Source organism: Bos javanicus, chromosome 11 (assembly GCF_032452875.1).
Source record: "Bos javanicus breed banteng chromosome 11, ARS-OSU_banteng_1.0, whole genome shotgun sequence".
NCBI classification, from domain to species: Eukaryota; Metazoa; Chordata; class Mammalia; order Artiodactyla; family Bovidae; genus Bos; species Bos javanicus.
This window is the reverse complement of record NC_083878.1, coordinates 6,763,894-6,780,782: the sequence shown is the minus strand read 5'-3', so window position 1 is coordinate 6,780,782 and position 16,889 is coordinate 6,763,894. Positions and strand designations below refer to the sequence as shown.

At 47.3% G+C, this 16,889-nt stretch overlaps 1 protein-coding gene across 50 annotated transcripts in view; it reads right to left on the bottom strand.

The window, feature by feature from the left end:
* The window catches only part of MAP4K4 (mitogen-activated protein kinase kinase kinase kinase 4), a 148,725-nt gene that overhangs the window by 46,960 nt on the left and 84,876 nt on the right, over positions 1 to 16,889 (bottom strand). For all 50 annotated transcript variants that reach the window (XM_061431707.1, XM_061431696.1, XM_061431698.1 and 47 more), the window contains exons 4-8: positions 7,172 to 7,297; positions 5,859 to 5,969; positions 3,156 to 3,246; positions 2,509 to 2,639; positions 1,631 to 1,685 (exon numbers count right to left, since the gene is read on the bottom strand). In XM_061431707.1, coding sequence (XP_061287691.1) covers positions 1,631 to 1,685; positions 2,509 to 2,639; positions 3,156 to 3,246; positions 5,859 to 5,969; positions 7,172 to 7,297 — 514 coding nt within the window. The remainder of the gene's footprint in view (positions 1 to 1,630; positions 1,686 to 2,508; positions 2,640 to 3,155; positions 3,247 to 5,858; positions 5,970 to 7,171; positions 7,298 to 16,889) is intronic.

Sequence of the window (16,889 nt, the reverse complement as noted above, 5' to 3'; positions counted from 1 at the left end):
AGCTGAGAACATACCCCGAACCCCTCACTGAAGCACAGCAAAACACGAGGAGGACCGGAGCAACGAGAATAGACCATTTCGAACAGACACTGGAAGGCGCTCATAAATCAAAGGTAAATACTGATTCAAAGTCCTAAAGGAGTTAACAGCTTAAGTCAGCTATTGGACGACAACAAAAATATTTTTATTTTCATAGGACTGTCATGAGGATTAAATGAGATGCATCTGTAAAGGCCTTCACACAATGCCTGAACTCAGGAGCACTAGCAGGCATGTTCACTGCTTACGAGTGAGTGTTCCTGAAATCGGGGAGTGATGGGATTGTTTAATTTCGTTCGATGACTGTTTACCCTCTGATCACTGGCCCAGTGAAGGCGTGAGAGGTGCACTTGGACACACAAGTATGTCACAATAGGTATTTCTGTGTGTTTATTTACCTTCACAAGCACCTTACAAGACAGCTGGGAGATAGGGCCAAAGAAAGGAGGGTGCTGTTCCCGCTGCAAAAGGGAACCGGACAAAGCATGGGGCAGTCCTGCCCCATCTCAGCCCCTCAGGGGACACGGTGGAGCACAGGGTGATCAGCAGAGACGGCCACTTCTGCAGCGCACCCAATCCCTAGCTGGGGGCAACCTGGGATCATTCATTCAACAAGTATTTAGTCAGCAGCTATGTACCAAATGTTATATATTCAAGGGGGACCAGCAGAAAAGAATGGGTTTCTTTTTTTCCTTTGCTCTCTGCAATTCTACTCTGCTGCTAAGTCACTTCAGTCGTGTCTGACTCTGTGCAACCCCACAGACAGCAGCCCACCAGGCTCCCCCATCCCTGGGATTCTCCAGGCAAGAACACTGGAGTGGGTTGCCATTTCCTTCTCCAATGCATGACAGTGAAAAGTGAAAGTGAAGTCGCTCAGTCGTGTCTGAGTCTTCGCAACCCCAGACTGCAGCCTACCAGGCTCCTCCGTCCATGGGATTTTCCAGGCAAGAGTATTGGAGTGGGGTGCCATCGCCTTCTTCGATTCTACTCTATTCCTCATTAAAAATCAATTTCACGAAGTTGTCACTGATTTAATCCAAAGCAGAAGCAAAATTTCACAGGTAATACCAATAAAAATAAGTAAATTCCATGGGTGAAAGGTTGTGCCTCTATTTTTAAAGTTAAAACATAAGTAAAATGGAAATTTCCTGTGTTAGGACCAGTTTCACTGAATACTAAGTTCAAACTGTAAAAAGAAAAATTATCACCTATTACTGTGTCTGTGTGCATGCTTAGTCCTGTCCAACTTTTGCAACCCCATGGACTGAGTCCACCAGGCTCCTCTGTCCATGGGATTCTCCAGGCAAAAATACTGGAGTGGGCTGTCATTATCTGATGTCAGAACAAATCCAGGTCATACATCTAATTACAACTTAAAAGGTAATGCGGCCCATGAACCTCAGGGAGACCTTCAGAAGGACTGATGTGTGCCAAGAACTCCTTTCACATCTAAAACTCCACTGTATTTATGATTCCTTCATCTGAATGCCCCACCAGGAACAACTCCATTCATGAAGCCACTGTTTCTGAAGCCACGAGACCAGGTTTACGTTGCATAGAACTGGGCTAACAAGGAAGGCAGGCTACTTACGGGGAGCGCCTTCAGCCATCTCAATGGCAGTGATGCCACAGGACCAGAGGTCACTCTGCAGAACAAAGCAGACGTTAGGGCACCATCCTCACTGTGAGGCCTGGTACTCGCCACCACTGGGCACTCACACAAACCACATAAATGCATTCTTGGGGGTACGAACCAAAAGGAAGTTTGCCAAGAAATTACGAGCACAAACACATCTGGAAGAACACCTTCCAAGTAAATAAATGATCAGCTCATAAAGTTCAGTCAACTCATGAAGAGGGTGATGGAAAAGCTATACAATCTGCCTTGTATTGTACAGCTTTGTAAAAAGTTATGCAATAATGATAATAATGATCATTAATTAGAACCACTTGCTGTACCTATGATCCAACTCTCAGCCAGAGTCTGATGATCAAACAAGACTTTTCATCAGGACCAAGAACTGCATTATTGATACACGTCTCTAGATGTCACTCTCAGAGTTTAAACACATTTGTGACCAAAGCAAAGGTGCACAGCTCTTTAGCAAGACTGAAATTTCACAAGGTGCTTGCTATGTAATCTGACAGTATTTCTGAAATAATAAATACCTGATACTCTTCAAATTAAAAAGAACAGTAAACACAGCAGAAGCACTGAACTGACTTGGGACAAAAAAATTTCTGAGCCTGAGAGTGACCCCTCCCACCTTGAAAGCAGCACCTGACTTAGAACAGAGCTGATGCAGAAATGGACCACACACACACACAAAGCCTCAAAATACTGTCCTGGCAGATGTGCCCTACAGCAGGAGTCCATGCAGTCCTCACTGGAGCAGGGAGGGGGACGTGGGGGCAGAACCCGTGCCCAGGACCGGCAGAGCCCACAAGGCAGGGCTGGCGACACCTTACCCTGTAATCGTAGGTGGCGTCGGGGTTCTCGTCACAGGCAATGACCTCAGGGGCCATCCAGTACGGGGTGCCTATGAACGTGTTCCTCCTCCCCACGGTCCTGTCCAGCTGGGCGCTCACCCCGAAGTCCACTGCGGCCAGAGGAAGGAAGGAAAGGGGACCACAGTGAGCAAACCAGTACACAACAGGACGCAGACACGGAGCGGAACAGGGTCTTCAGAGTAAACCACACACCAGCACGGCGTGGATGCGTGACCCTCCAGCAACACGGGTAAGGAGCGCCCCTCCAGAGCCAAGTCACCATAGGGCCAAGACGCCCGACCAGCCTGGGGGTTTCCCCAGGGGCCTGTACCCACAGGTCCCGAGTTTACCACAGGGACCACCAGAGGGACTGCTGGGGGAGTCTGGGGCATGGATGAAGTGGGCCTGGAGCCACGCTAAGAGGCAAGCCTGGGGGAGTCTGGGGCATGGATGAAGTGGGCCTGGAGCCACGCTAAGAGGCAAGCCTGGCTCCCACTTCTCCAACAGGACGGAAGGGGAAACGGGAGTGATGCCAACAGATCTGATGCACCCCGGCGGGCATCAGATCACACTTACCCAGCTTCACCAGATCTGATGCACCCCGGCGGGCATCAGATCACACTTACCCAGCTTCACCTCTGCGTTCTCGGTCAGCAGCACATTCTGGCCCTTGATGTCGCGGTGGATCACGTGATGGATGTGGAGATGGGCCAGGCCCTACAGGCAAGACACAGAGAGATTTACTTGTCTGATGCTGCCAGTGAACAGTCCAGAATGCACCCCTTATAATATTCCATGGTTTGGGGGTTAAGAATTCAGCTTCCAATGTAGGAGACATGGAATGGATCCCTGGTCAGGGGACCAATATCCCACATATCACTTAGTGTGGCCAAAAGATTAAAGGAAAGAAAGAAAGAAAAAAAAAAAACCATTCTCTGGTTCTTCCCTGGTGGTCCAGTGGTTAAGAACCCACCTTCCAATGCAGGGGACGCAGGTTCTATCCCTGGTTGGGGAGCTAACATGCCCACACACTGCGGGGTAACTAAGTCCACGTGCCACACCTAAGACCCGGAGCAGGCAAACAATCAAATACTGAAAAGTAAAGTGTGCACAGAATTCAACTTCAGCGCGTGTCCAGCAAGGTATCACCAGTGACACCATACAGAGACGCACCCCCAGTCCCGAGGGGCCAGGGCCAGGCTGAGGGTAGCACTACCAGTCTCTAGCTTTTCCCGAAGGCGCGTGTTCAGGGACCATCTGCAGCGTCTCTCCTGCAGTGTGTGCTATTTGTGTACGGGACGGTTGTTTTCCCACGCCGCACGCCCACTGTGCAGCGGGTGGGCCTGGGGGGGGATGTGAACCGCGTGCACTCCAGGGGAAAGGCAAGGGTGAGAGTGGGCTTCAAGGTCTGGCCCTTGAACCCAGCCTGGTTTTCCCACCAAAGAGCCACAAGCTGTGAACTACTGACTGACCCCACCTCTATCCCACGGGTACAACCGTTGTGCCATCCACAGAGCTTCATGTGCCAATCAAGCATCTTTCTTTTTCTCCCAAGGAAGTAAGCCCTAATGGGCACACAGCACTTTTTGATGACCTCGTATCTGGAATGAAGCCCAGAGCATGCCTCTGATGAGAGGTGGTGGGAGAACAAAAATGCAGTTTGCATCCAAATATGGTCAGAAAGACAAAAAGGCAGCATTCTCACAACTCTACTTGTCCCGACTTCTGCCAGAGAACCTAATGTGCAGCTGCCTCCCAAGGCACAACTGACCTATCCAGTCTAAGATACGGCAATATGAGAATGCAGTTTACTTGATTTTTCGTGTTTAACATTTTAGTGGGGTTTTATTGTTATCATGGGGCTTCACAGATGGCTCAGTGGTAAAGAATCCACCTGCCAAAGCAGGAGAGGCGGATTTGATCTCTGGGTTAGGAAGATCCCCTGGAGAAGGAAATGGTAACCCACTCCAATATACTTGCCTGGAGAATCCCATGGACAGAGGAGCCTGTCGGGCTACAATCCATGGAGTCACAAAGAGTCAGACCCAACCGAGTGACTAAGCAACAACAACTGTGCTCTCAGGACACTGCAGGGGCCCACTCACTGAAGGCCCCCACAGCGGCGGGAGGCGGGGGGCGTAGTCTCACACGTTAAGGTTCCTTTAGTAACCACAGAAGAGTTCTCACGCTTTTATAGTGAAACGTGAATGTGATGATACAAAGACAGGTCTCCCACCTCTCCCTATCCAACTAGTTGTCTTAAGAGAATTATCTATTTTCAAGAGCTCTGTAAACAAAATAAAAAGAAATTCAAACTGTCGCCATGAATTCTAGACAGCATTTTTAAAAACCTGCAGTCCTCTGTGAAGCTTAAACATAAATTTACCTATACATAAAAAATAAAGTAACAGGGTTTTTTTACAATTAGATTCCAATTCAATTCCATAGTCTTTACTTTCCAAAATGTGGTGTGCAAATGAAATCCAACCAAGTCATTTAAGTGTGTGATTTATTTACAGGTAAAGTAGAGAGAAAACTGTGACAGTTGACCAAAGAGAAGAAGCCTGGGGGCAACTCACAAGCAGTTTTCAAATACATTATTTTCAGACACACTGCGCTGTCACAATGGCTCCACTACTGAAAAGAATCACTCAGAAGCTGCTAAAATCATTTGGTAGCTCCATAAACCAGCTTTCCAACTGGCTGTAAATAACATTAAACACAAGAACTTTCCCTCGTAAATACTGCAGCAGATTCTGTTAATGCCAAAGCCTAGAAGATGACTCTGAAAGCCAGCATTTAGCACCATTAATACTGATTTACAAGCTCAGACACAGAATTTCCATAAACAACACGAGCTAAGAGATTATTTCTCCTCCTCTGCACTCTGATTTTCTTTTGAATAACTGCAGGATGAATTCAGGGAAATAAATTACATTTAAAAAAAAACACACACACAACTATTTAAAAGTCTGGTTTCTTTAGATACAGGCCAGAGTCAACATCGTGATGTGGCTTCAACTGTCGAAGCCAACTGGCTACACAGAATCCTTGGTTGTTGTGCAAAGAATAATCTGTGCAGTGGCAACTGATGCCGGGAGGATTGGGGGCAGCAGGAGAAGGGGGATGACAGAGGGTGAGGTGGTCGGATGGCATCGCCGACCCGATGAACATGAGCTTGAACAAGCTCTGGGAGCTGGTGAAGGACAGGGAAGCCTGGCGTGCTACGGTCCATGGGGTCGCCAAGAGTCGGACACGACTGAGCGACTGAACGGACACGACTGAGCGCAAGCAGCAAATGCAGAGAAAGCGGAGCGGGGGCGGCTTACCCGCAGGATCTCCCTGGAGATGTAGGCTATCCAGTCTTCCTTTAGCGTGTTGCCCTTGGTGTTCTTCACCAGGTCCGTGATGGATCCGGCCCCACAGAACTCCATAACGAGCTGGAGGGAGACAAGACACAGACGCGTCCCGCCGGTGGTCAGAGCGTCGCAGGCGTCAGCACCCTCCCCGGGCAGGCCGGGGGTGGTCTAACTCCCGCCCTTTTCCTAAAGGTCTGGGCGAGTGATCACTGTGGAGGCACCAAACTCCTGAGAGCGTATTCCACCACCCCATCTCCTGGGCACGGACACGGGTCCAGGACACTGGGGTCCTCACCCCACAGCACAGCCCGGGCAGAGGCCCTGCAGCCCGTCTCCGGAGCACAGGCACAGGTGGGCCGTCTGTCCATAACCAACGCCCAGTGGTCAGAAACCTGACCCAGATACTCCCCAACAGGCGTTCTCACTTGCCAGCATCAGAAATGTTCTATTTTCCACAACATTGTGATTCTCCAACTATTTTATGTTAACTGGGGTGGAAGACTAATTTTAAGCAGCACAGAACTTTTCACAAGACACTCTTTACAATACTTAGATGTTTGAACAATATGAACAAAGCATATTTTTAAAGTACTTAGAAAATGAACTGAACTATTCTAAAATTTTAACTATGTTTAGATATGGGTAATAGAAATAAAGGTATTTTTTCCCTTTTATTTTCCTAACTTTGCAAATATTCTACAACGACTTAAAAAAAAAAAATCAGAAGAGTAGTCATCTATCTTCCCACTCTGTAAATCCAGTACTTTTGGCAGAACTAACGTGATCACTACAGAGCCAGCACTACCTCAGTGTCACATCTTGAAACATGTTCAATAAGAGGTGAGATTGAACATGTGTTAAGTTCCACGAATTTACCCGAAATCCACCGCTCTTAGTAAATTACAGAACTAAGCTTGTTGTCTTGCAGCTTGTCTCTCACTCCCACGGAAGTAAAGAAAATGCATGTTGCTGAGATACTACACTAATTCCATAAAGTTTTTATCATACTGCTTTTGATTTCAAGCTCCTAACTTCCTTGCTATTTTGCGTGTTTCCCTTGTTTCTCACTGTGCCACCTTATTCCCAAAACACAAACTCTTTTCCCTGCAACGTGAAATCAACACCAAAATAAACATTCAGGATGCCTTCCACTGAGAAGTCCAGGGAAGATACCAGACTTTACCCCTCTGCTTTTCTCTCCCCTTCCTCTGGAAGGTTCTTAATGCCCTTCTAGTACAACCAAAAAGGAAACCCCACAAAACACGCAGGAGACGCTTGCTTACCCAAAGCTGGTCATCGTGTCCTGGGGGGCTCTTTTTAATGAAAGCACCGTAATACGTTGCAATATTTCTATGATGAGAATATTTCTTCAGCATATTTATCTCCAGTTTGATTTCCTCCTCTTCATCCTTAAGAAAAAAATAAAACATGCAGTGTCTGAATGACAGGCATGACTGGACTTCCTCCACACGCAGGCCATCAGAGGGTCCCAGCCCCTCCAGCAAGGGAGACAGTTGCTGTGACCTTTGCCAAGAACTGGGGGCTCACCCTCTGCAATGTGATCACAAGCTCAGCAAACAAGACAACAAGAACACAAGGTAAAGATTAACAGGCAGCAGAGGGCATGTGCAGACCAGGCTCCTTCGCTGACCATGTGCCCCCAGGCAGCTCATTCCACTTCTCTGAGCCTCAAGTTGCTCACCTGTAAAAATGGGAGGAAAGGGGGTAACAACTGGCCAATATTATTTCGACCAATTACCAGGAAGGGCTGTTTCTTTTCTAGAGAACACTTGTGAGTAAAAACTGTCCAGAGCATTTAAGGCGGAGGAGGTTTACCTCTGAGAGCCTGTCACAGGAGCATCCCCGGGGTCGGGGCCACAGGCAGGGGCTGAGCGCAGGAGCCCTCCAGTCCTGAGCTGGGGGCTCCCCAAGGAGATGAGGCCAGGCAGGGGGCCTGGAGACAAGCGCCACTGGGTGCTGGCAGGTTGTCCTGGACTAGGCTCACTCCCGGGCCTCTCACTACACTGAGATGAGATGAGCAGAGCAAGGAAGGAAGAGCCTGTGAGGGACAATCAGAGCGGGTGCGAAGTTGACAGGTGGTAACACAGGTCCGGAAAAATAAAGACAAGTCACTCCTGTGAGTGTACCAAGGTCCCCGCTTCCTCGAGGCGTCCTGTCCCCTGCTGAGCCTGGACACAGACAGGGTGACGCCAAACACCTTCAGGGAGTCATCTGAGGGAAGACTACAGACAACCAACAGAACGGGAGGAGAGCAAAACGGAAGAGAGAAAATAAGAGAGGAAGAGAGGAAGCGAGCCTTGGTTAGGAAAGAGACATTTGAGGGAAGGTGAAGAGCTCTGAGAGAAGCTTCATATAGCCAGACCTCTAGAATTCCCTCTGCTTCATGTATTTTCAACAAGAAGTGATGAGCGGTTCTCTAAGACCTCCTGACTTGTCTACACTGACAGGCTCCTTCCACTTTAGTGCTGCCCTTCCCTCTCCACAGAAGACTTCGAGCCGTGGAGGTGCGTGTGTGTTCATATGCACACACACACACACACACACACACACACGAAACCTACTGGTGCAGCCAAGCATCTCCAGGAACCTTCCATACAGCCTCACAGAACAAACCTAAGTTTGATTCACTAACACTGTTCTTTAAGATAAAAGACACCAAGATCATTAGAACTCCTCACTGCGACCCGTCCGTCTTGGGAGGCCCTGCAGAGCATAGCTCAACGCTTTACTGAATTATGCCAGCCTCCTCCCCATGATAAGGCTGTGATCCATGAAAGGGGAACAATTAAGATATTGTCCAGGAGACCAAATGAAAAAGAAAGTGTCTTTTTAAAAAGAGAACTTGCCATTGTTCATTACTGCTTATAAACCAAATACACACCAGAACACACAATCATCCACCACCAGCGATTCTCACAGTGGTGGCTTGCAGCGGCTTGCAGCCACCGAGTGGTGGCTCAGTCCGGAGATGTAACCATGAGGACACTACAGCACGCTGCTGATGGGCACAGCAGTCACGTGACTTTGACAGATGACAGCCATGAATATGGAGCAGAGCCAGACGGCCAAGTGCAGTCCAGACACTGGGCTGTGTGGTAATTCTCGTTGAAACCTCACGCATGTACAAATCATACCAAATGCATGATTTAAACATGTCATGGACTAAGCGAGGCTTCCCTGGTGGCTCATTTGCCTGCAATGCAGGAGACCCAAGTTCAATCCCTGTGTTGGGAAGATCCCCTGGAGAAGGGAATGGCAACCGACTCCAGTACTCTTGCCTGCAACAGAGGAGCCTGGTGGGCTACAGTCACAGAGAGTCAGACTGACTGAGCGACTAAACAACGTAATGTGACTGGTTTTTACATATTTCTTTCTAGCGATTGCACAAAGCAGTGTCTTCTAACTCGTTCACCTCTCTCTATAAGAACAACCAAGACCCTCCAACGGCACCTGATGTTTGCCGAGACCACCAAGTTAAAACCCTGACACATCTTACATGCTTAGAAATCCTTACAGACGTGAGTTGAATGCTGTCTGTGGGTGTGAACAGCACTCAGTATACAGACAGGTCACACTGCTGGTGGACCCTCACACACAATGCAGCTCCCTGAACCTAAGATGCAGCGAGGCAGCCGCTCCATCACATTTCATAATGAAACTATGATTCACGACCAACTGTAAGACATACAGTCACAGGTCTGAAATGGGGCTGCAAGTTAGAAATGATGACATATGACCTAAGAACAGCTTCAGCACAGTTTGGGAACGGCTTTTCTAATATGACTGAAACATCCAAATGTTTTCTGACATATAGTAATCAGATCAATGTCACTTGCCAGAGTATTTCTGAGTCTTCAGTAGTCAAATCATGAAAGCCAGATGAAACGGGTGTTCAGAGGAAGGCATACTGTCCTCTCAAATCACCATTTTAGGATAAGGATTGTATATTCTTTGAATCATCCCTTCTCTGGCTTCTCTGGTTTTAAAATAGAAGGTTATTGCACAGTTTATAAAATAAAAAGGCATTCAGCACCACTAATTGTCAGGCCCTGTCTAAGCATCAGAAAGGTAGTGTCTCTCAACAGCTTTCACCCAGGTACACCTGGGACCCTCATCACAACACATGCATGTGTGTGTGTGTATGTGCACACGTGTGCTCAGTCAAGGCCGACTCTTTACGGTCCCCATGGACTGTAGCCCACCAGACTCCTCTGCCCATGGGATTTTCAGCAAGAATACTGGAGTGGGTTGCCATTTCCTCCTCCAGGGGATCTTCCCAATGTGAAGTACTGAACCCACATCTCTTGTGTCTCCTGCATTTGCAGGTAGATTCTTTACCACTGCACCATCTGGGAAGCCAATGCTTTTAGTAGTGTTTTTAAGTGTATGAGTCTTTAGGATAATAATGAACCAACATGCGAGTTCAGATCTCCCATCGGTCATTAGTAAAATACAGGTTTGGTGGTCTCGCCCCAGTATATGTTTACATATATCACCACCGCAAACACACACCTCACTTTGCCAGAGAAGATACACAGAAAACAAACTCCGAGCAGGCTAACAATTTCTAAACCACTAACAAACCTCACATTTGCAAAGAAAGGGGAACCGGCAAGTAACCCGGTTGAGTCCTAGCTCGTCTCTAGGGGGCCACAGTAATGTACAGATGAAGAAGAAAAAAAAATGAAGTGTCACTTGAGAGAGGAAAGGGGACATGCAGAGAAGAAAGGGAAGGCCCGCTCCTGGTCTCCTCCGGGGACCAAGCAGCTGCCAGACCCGCCCCGCTTCCCCTGTGATCTCAGGCAGCTAGTGCCAAGTAGAGTTTTGGACTCTCCCACTGGGAGCAAGCTCCCACAGAAAAGGCCTTTGTCTCGGCTGGGCTAAGGCTGGGGAGGAGTTTCCCACTGCCTTCCTTGGCTTCTGAGGACATCTGAGCATGGTGGTCATCTTTAAAAGCAGCCAGGAGTTTGGGAGTCACCTGACGAGTCCTGTCCGCTCCACACTCTGAGCGTGGAGCAGGGCAGAGGACTAGCGGGGTTTTTTAATGACTCCTTAAAATGCTCGGACTCCGAGCACACATGCACCAAAATGCTGTTTAAACTCTTGTAACTTGAATTCTGTCTCCTTCCACTGATGGCAGTAACGTGAAGAGACAGAAGTGGACCTCAGCTGACTGGGAGGATCCAAGAGGACTGGGAATGTTCTCCCAGCACACCCCTTATACAAAGAAGCCTATGCAGTAACAGCTGAACAACAAAAAACAGGAAGGACAATTCATTATTTACTCTCTTTACTAGATGCAGAGAATCATAATAAAATGACATATGCAAATACCTCTAGCAGATTTCACCACTGAAGTGTATAAACACACATATACTCAAAAGGAAAATATCCATTAAAAAAAAACAGCTTACAAGTTTGTTTTAGTTAACAACCAGCAAACCCTTCTTCATGATACTGTTAACTGGTAAAGAAATGAGGAAAGATCACCTTTGACTTGAAAATCCCAGTGACATCTGAGAATATTACTCAGTACCACAGCAAAGTGAATGAACCAAAGTTAACTTTTCTGACTCAGATACATGAAAAGTCCTACAAAAATTCACTAGTAATTCAACCAGACAGAGGCAAACACAACTCTGCAGGGAAGATTCTCAGGCAGAAGGAAGGTATGGAATCTAGTCAGAGGAAGGAAGGACACGTTCTTTAAAATGAATCAGCGTCCATCTCACAAGATCCAAGATAAAAGCCCCAACAGAAAAAGGCCAAGTGATGTGCTATGTGCTAAGCTGTTTCAGTTGTGTCCAACTCTGTGATCCCATGGACTGTAGCCCACCAGGTTCTCCTGTCCATGGAATTCTCCAGACAAGAATACCAGAGGGAAAATACATTTCCTCCTCCAGAGGACCTTCCTGACCCAGGGATCAAACCAGAATTTCTTGTATCTCCTGCACCAGCAGGTGGATTCTTTACCACATCACCAGGGAAGCTGAATTCACATATACACCTTCTACAATTATATAAAGGAAAAAACCCAGTGATCCTCAGACATCTTCCCTAAGCATTCACCCCACAAATGCACAGGAGCTGCTAAGAAATGCATCTCAGACACAGCAAACCTTCAGAGACTGCAACCAAACGAAATTCACTCTGACTGGCCACCGTCTGCACTGCTGCTTCACCACCCATTTTACCAAAATGTCCATTTCTTAAACTTAGAACAAGGAAAAGCTCAGCAAGTCTCCATCAGCACTGGACTAAGTGATTTATAGGCAAAAACTAGGTAAGACGATGGTAGTCTGATTTCACCAGAATCTTCAAGTCTGCACAGAAAACCATCCTGGGCTCTTAAATCACTCGTGTCTTCTACATCAAGTAAGTACCAATAATACCCTTGGCATTAGTCCATCGTACGCAGAATAATTTTCACAGCATCGCAGGAGAAGGTAACTGCATGCTCAGACCAGATGTGCCTGTGTGGGTGCTGCCAAGCACACATGGAAACCCCACAGCTGTGTCCATCGATCAGACATGATGTCACAGCTCCACTCGGAGACTGCCTGGCAGCCAGCATCTCCCTCCCACGCAAGAGAAGCAACAGATGCTGGAAACGGTACAGTAACAGACACTGGGACTGAGCCACGGCGACAATGCGATGGATGGGAGATTTAAGTCAAGTGGCAACAGAGATAGAGAGTCAACCAGCGGCTTCAAACAGTACATATGTTTCAGTCAGGCTTTTTAAAGTCTTACGCTGCTTCCTTTCCCTAACTCCACTGTTCCATAAGGAACACTGTTCCACTGTTCTGTTAAATAACTCAGATGAGTTATGATAATAAATATGATGGCAAATGCCTTGTTATTTAAGGAGCATCTGTCAAGGAAAATATATTAAGTCATCAGAATGCACAGTGGTGATTAGTGCCCACTTTTCAAGATCTTATTAAAAACAAAAGGAGGAAGTGCTTCTCGTCACATGGTATCATGAAGTCACTTGAAGTGGCCTGTTCTGTAGTAGCTCACAATCTAAAGGATACACTGTCCATACACAATACATGGACAGGAGTGACCACTTTGTTGCTCAGTCGCTGAGCTGTGTCCCAGCTCTTCTGTGACCCCACGGACTGTAGCCCGCCAGGCTCCTCTGACCATGGGATTTCCCAGGCAAGCATACTGGAGTGGGCTGCCATTTCTTCCTGACCCAGGGATTGAACCTGAGTCTCATGCACTGGCAGGTGGGCTCTTTACCACTGTTCACTTAAATTCAGCCAATCTCAACTGATCCAACTTTATGAGATCCAATTGTGATCGTTTTCATTACAGGAAGTGGGGCCCTTGATAGTGTAGACTACTTTATTTTATCTTGTTTTTGAGGGTCATTACATCAGATTCATCACTGATTATGATCATGAAAAATACAGAAGGAATAAAGAAAATGCTAAAAGCTAATGAGTGTTCTGATTACATTACATAACTATAAAGTGTAAACACACACTAGGAACAAGCTTACAGGTAGGCTTTGGTGGTGTGTGTTATTTTAAAACAGCCCTATTATCAATCAGAAAGGACGAGGAGGGCTGAGAGGGTCTCCCCCCAAGGTGTCTTGGGGACCATGGGGGAGGGGAGGGCAGTGAAGCAGCAGGCAAGAACCCAGGCTGGCCTGGAACCCAAGCTCACAGAGTCAGCAGAAAAGTGACCAGTGGCTCTAAAAGAATGAACAGTCAACAGCGGTGTGACATTGAGACACCCCAGGAGCACTGGGTAAGAAGTCCCTGGTGAAGAGCAGTGGCTGCAGGGACATTCAACGCCAAGGAAGATGGGATTTTTGAGAGAAGTTCCTACAGAACACTGGGTCTCTAGTCAAAGGAAGTGAGCAATATTCCTGATTTTTCTCTCGACTCTTGCAGTGAAATGGATAAGATTAAATCAGAAAAGAAATACTTAATCATGTCCCAAACATAAGAAATTAAAAAGCCAAGGTCTGTTTTCCCTAGGACAGGCACCTGAGCATCTCTTCTCGGTTCAAGAAGTTCTTCCACAGGTGGATTTCCTTCTGTGTCTGCAGCAATTTCAGTTCAGCACCTGCTACATGCATGCCAGACTCCTGGAGGCTGCACGGCCAGCTTGACACCCATGGATGAGACTGCTCTCTCAGAAGCCAGTGGGACATCAAAGAAAAGGAGAGTAGGGAGAGTAAATTACCACTACGTGCAGAGGCGCGAATGGCTCCCACAAACGTAAGGGGATGTCAAAGAAGCAGACACAATGCGAGCCTATGACTTTTTACATCGACCACAAACACAAACAAAAATAATCAATCGTGTTAGAAGTCGGGCGAATGGCTCCTCCCAGGGGAAGCGGCTGGTCACTGGAGGGGCTGCCAGGCACGTTCCTGGGCTGCTACCAATGCTGTTTTTTCACTTAGCTGCCGACTCGTAGGTGGGGTGAGTTCAGTTTCTGGAAATGTCTGGGGTTTATCATTTGTGCACTTTTCTGTACGCATGTCACACTACACACACAGAGGCAACTGGACACAGCTGTCCTTGAGAAGTGGCCGCTACCAAGCCTCTCCACTTTGTGGCCACAGCACAGCACATTAAAGAGAAAAAAAAACCAGGCCCGAGAAGGTCTGGATGTAAGAGAAACAAAAGCAGCGAAGAAACAGCACAGGGCTCCCGGGCCGGGAGAGATCGCCCAGCCTCCAGAGGCCCCAGACATCACAGTGACCACGAGAGTGTGGACACAGGGGCAGCTACCCTGCAGAGGCCTGTGAGCCCAGCAGCCCTGAGCCAGCACCTGGGGCCTGAACTAGGGAGGGTACCCAGCACCCCTCAGATGGAGACGAGCAGCTGCCTGTTCCTTGGCTGTCTGAACAAACAGTGGGGTTTATGCTGAACACCTACCTCCCAGCGGGGAGAGTGAAAGTTGGGGGACATGCCAGGCAGACAGTGCTTATGGTGACCATCTCCAAATAAAACCCCAGGCACTGGGTGTCCAAGGAGCTTCCCTGGTGGACAGCGCTGCCCGCATGGTAGGACTTCTTGCTGCTGGAGGAGTTAAGCTTGTCTTTTATGATGACTTCAGGGGGCCCGGACTCCTGGAAGTCTGTGCCTGGATTCCTTCGGACTTCACCCCACACGCCTCTGCACTCTGCTGACTCTGCTTCACGTCCTTCCCTGGTTGTAAATCGCAGCTGAGGCCAGTTATAGGCTGACTCCTGAATCCTCCTAGAAAGCCATTAAGCCTGAGGATGGTCTTGAAGCCCTCGCCAATGCACATATGTATTTTTTTTATGTAACTTTTTATTTTGTATCACAGTATAACCAATTATTTTGGCCGATATTTTAGCCACGTGATGCAAACAGGATTAGACTGATGCTGGGAAAGATTGAAGGCAAAAGGAGAAGAGGGCGGCAGAGGATGAAATGGTTGGATGGCATCACGGACTCAATGGACATGAATTTATCTGAGCAAATTTCAGGAGATGGTGAAGGATAGGGAAGCCTGGTGTGCTGCAGTCCATGGGGTTGTAGAGAGTCAGACAGGACTTAGCGACTGAACAACAACAGGGCTGATTAACAGTGCTGTGATAGTTTCAGGTGGACATCAACAGGACTCCGCCATATGTATATTAACACAATTATTTCCCCATTCTTTCCCCAAACTCCCCTCCCATCCAGGCTACCACCTAATGATGAGCAGAGTTCCATGCCGATGAACATCTTTTTAAGTAAGTTCGCTAAGAATGGAGGCAAGAAGGGAAGTGTAGAGATAAGAAGTAGAATTTTGCATTTATAGCCCTCCAGTAAATTTAAAAAAGAAAAGCTGGTGGGGAGGGAGGACAGGATTTTTACAGAACAGTGCCCACGTTTAAAAAATAGCAATTTATGTGATTGAAAAATTGGTGGGTGTTTTTTTCTTTCAATTGAACTATTTATTTTCCTTAGATAAATGCTTTCGATTCACGAAGTGACAAGGTAGCCGTATCCGCCTGGAGATGGTTCATCAACAATTACAAAGGGCTCCCTTTCACAGCAAGTTTTATTTTACCAGGAGCTCAAGAATAGCTCCTTCTGGAGCATAATTAATCTTTCTATTCCACCCTACCTCTGAGAAGAGCCTGCATTAAAAGACTAAGTGTTCAGTAATTGTTTAAATGAATGAATTAGTGCAAGTTCATGAACAGCATTTAAAGGCACAAGAACAAAAGCCCAGAAGCCATGGCTGACACACTCCCTTTCCAGTCCCACTGCACCCGACCAAAATTAAGAGCACTTTTTCTTACTTCCATTAAGAACGGATGATAATAGTTTCCTTTTCCGATTTTTTTTTTCTAACCCATGCAGCGACAGAAATAATACGTATGAAAATAAGCGCTGTTTCCATTGTTATAAAAGGGAATATATATATTTGCCAACACTCAAAAAATGCTTTTGGAAATTCTCTTTTAAAGTTGGCAGGACATTGCAGCAAAATAGAAGGTGAGCACCACCCATGTGAAGGACTCTGTGCTAGGCCTGGACAGGCGAGGAGAACCCTTTAACAGTCAGCTTCCCACAGCATTTACAGCTCAGGACGGAATAACATTAAGCATGGAACGAACATGAAGAAACTGCTTCCTAGGTAGCCATCAAAACAGTACGAGGAGAGAACTCACAGGCGGGACTGAAGTGGTCGCCAAGGTCCAGACCGTGTGACTATACCGGGGCACAGACGCCTCCTGAGGCAGGAGGCAGATGGCACAGGACGCCTGCAGAGCCCAGAGAGCAGCTGCTCGGGCGGGCAGGCGGCTGTGTCGGAAGGCTTTCAGCAGAAGCAACGAGTGATGTTATTTTATTAACTTTAACGAGGAGAAGGGAACAAAGAAGCCACCATTTACACGCAGAACCTGCATGCTGGCCACTGTGCATCTATTATGTTATTTTCATTCTGACGAGAGCCTGTGAAGTAGGAATTATTATTCCATTTTACAGATGAGGA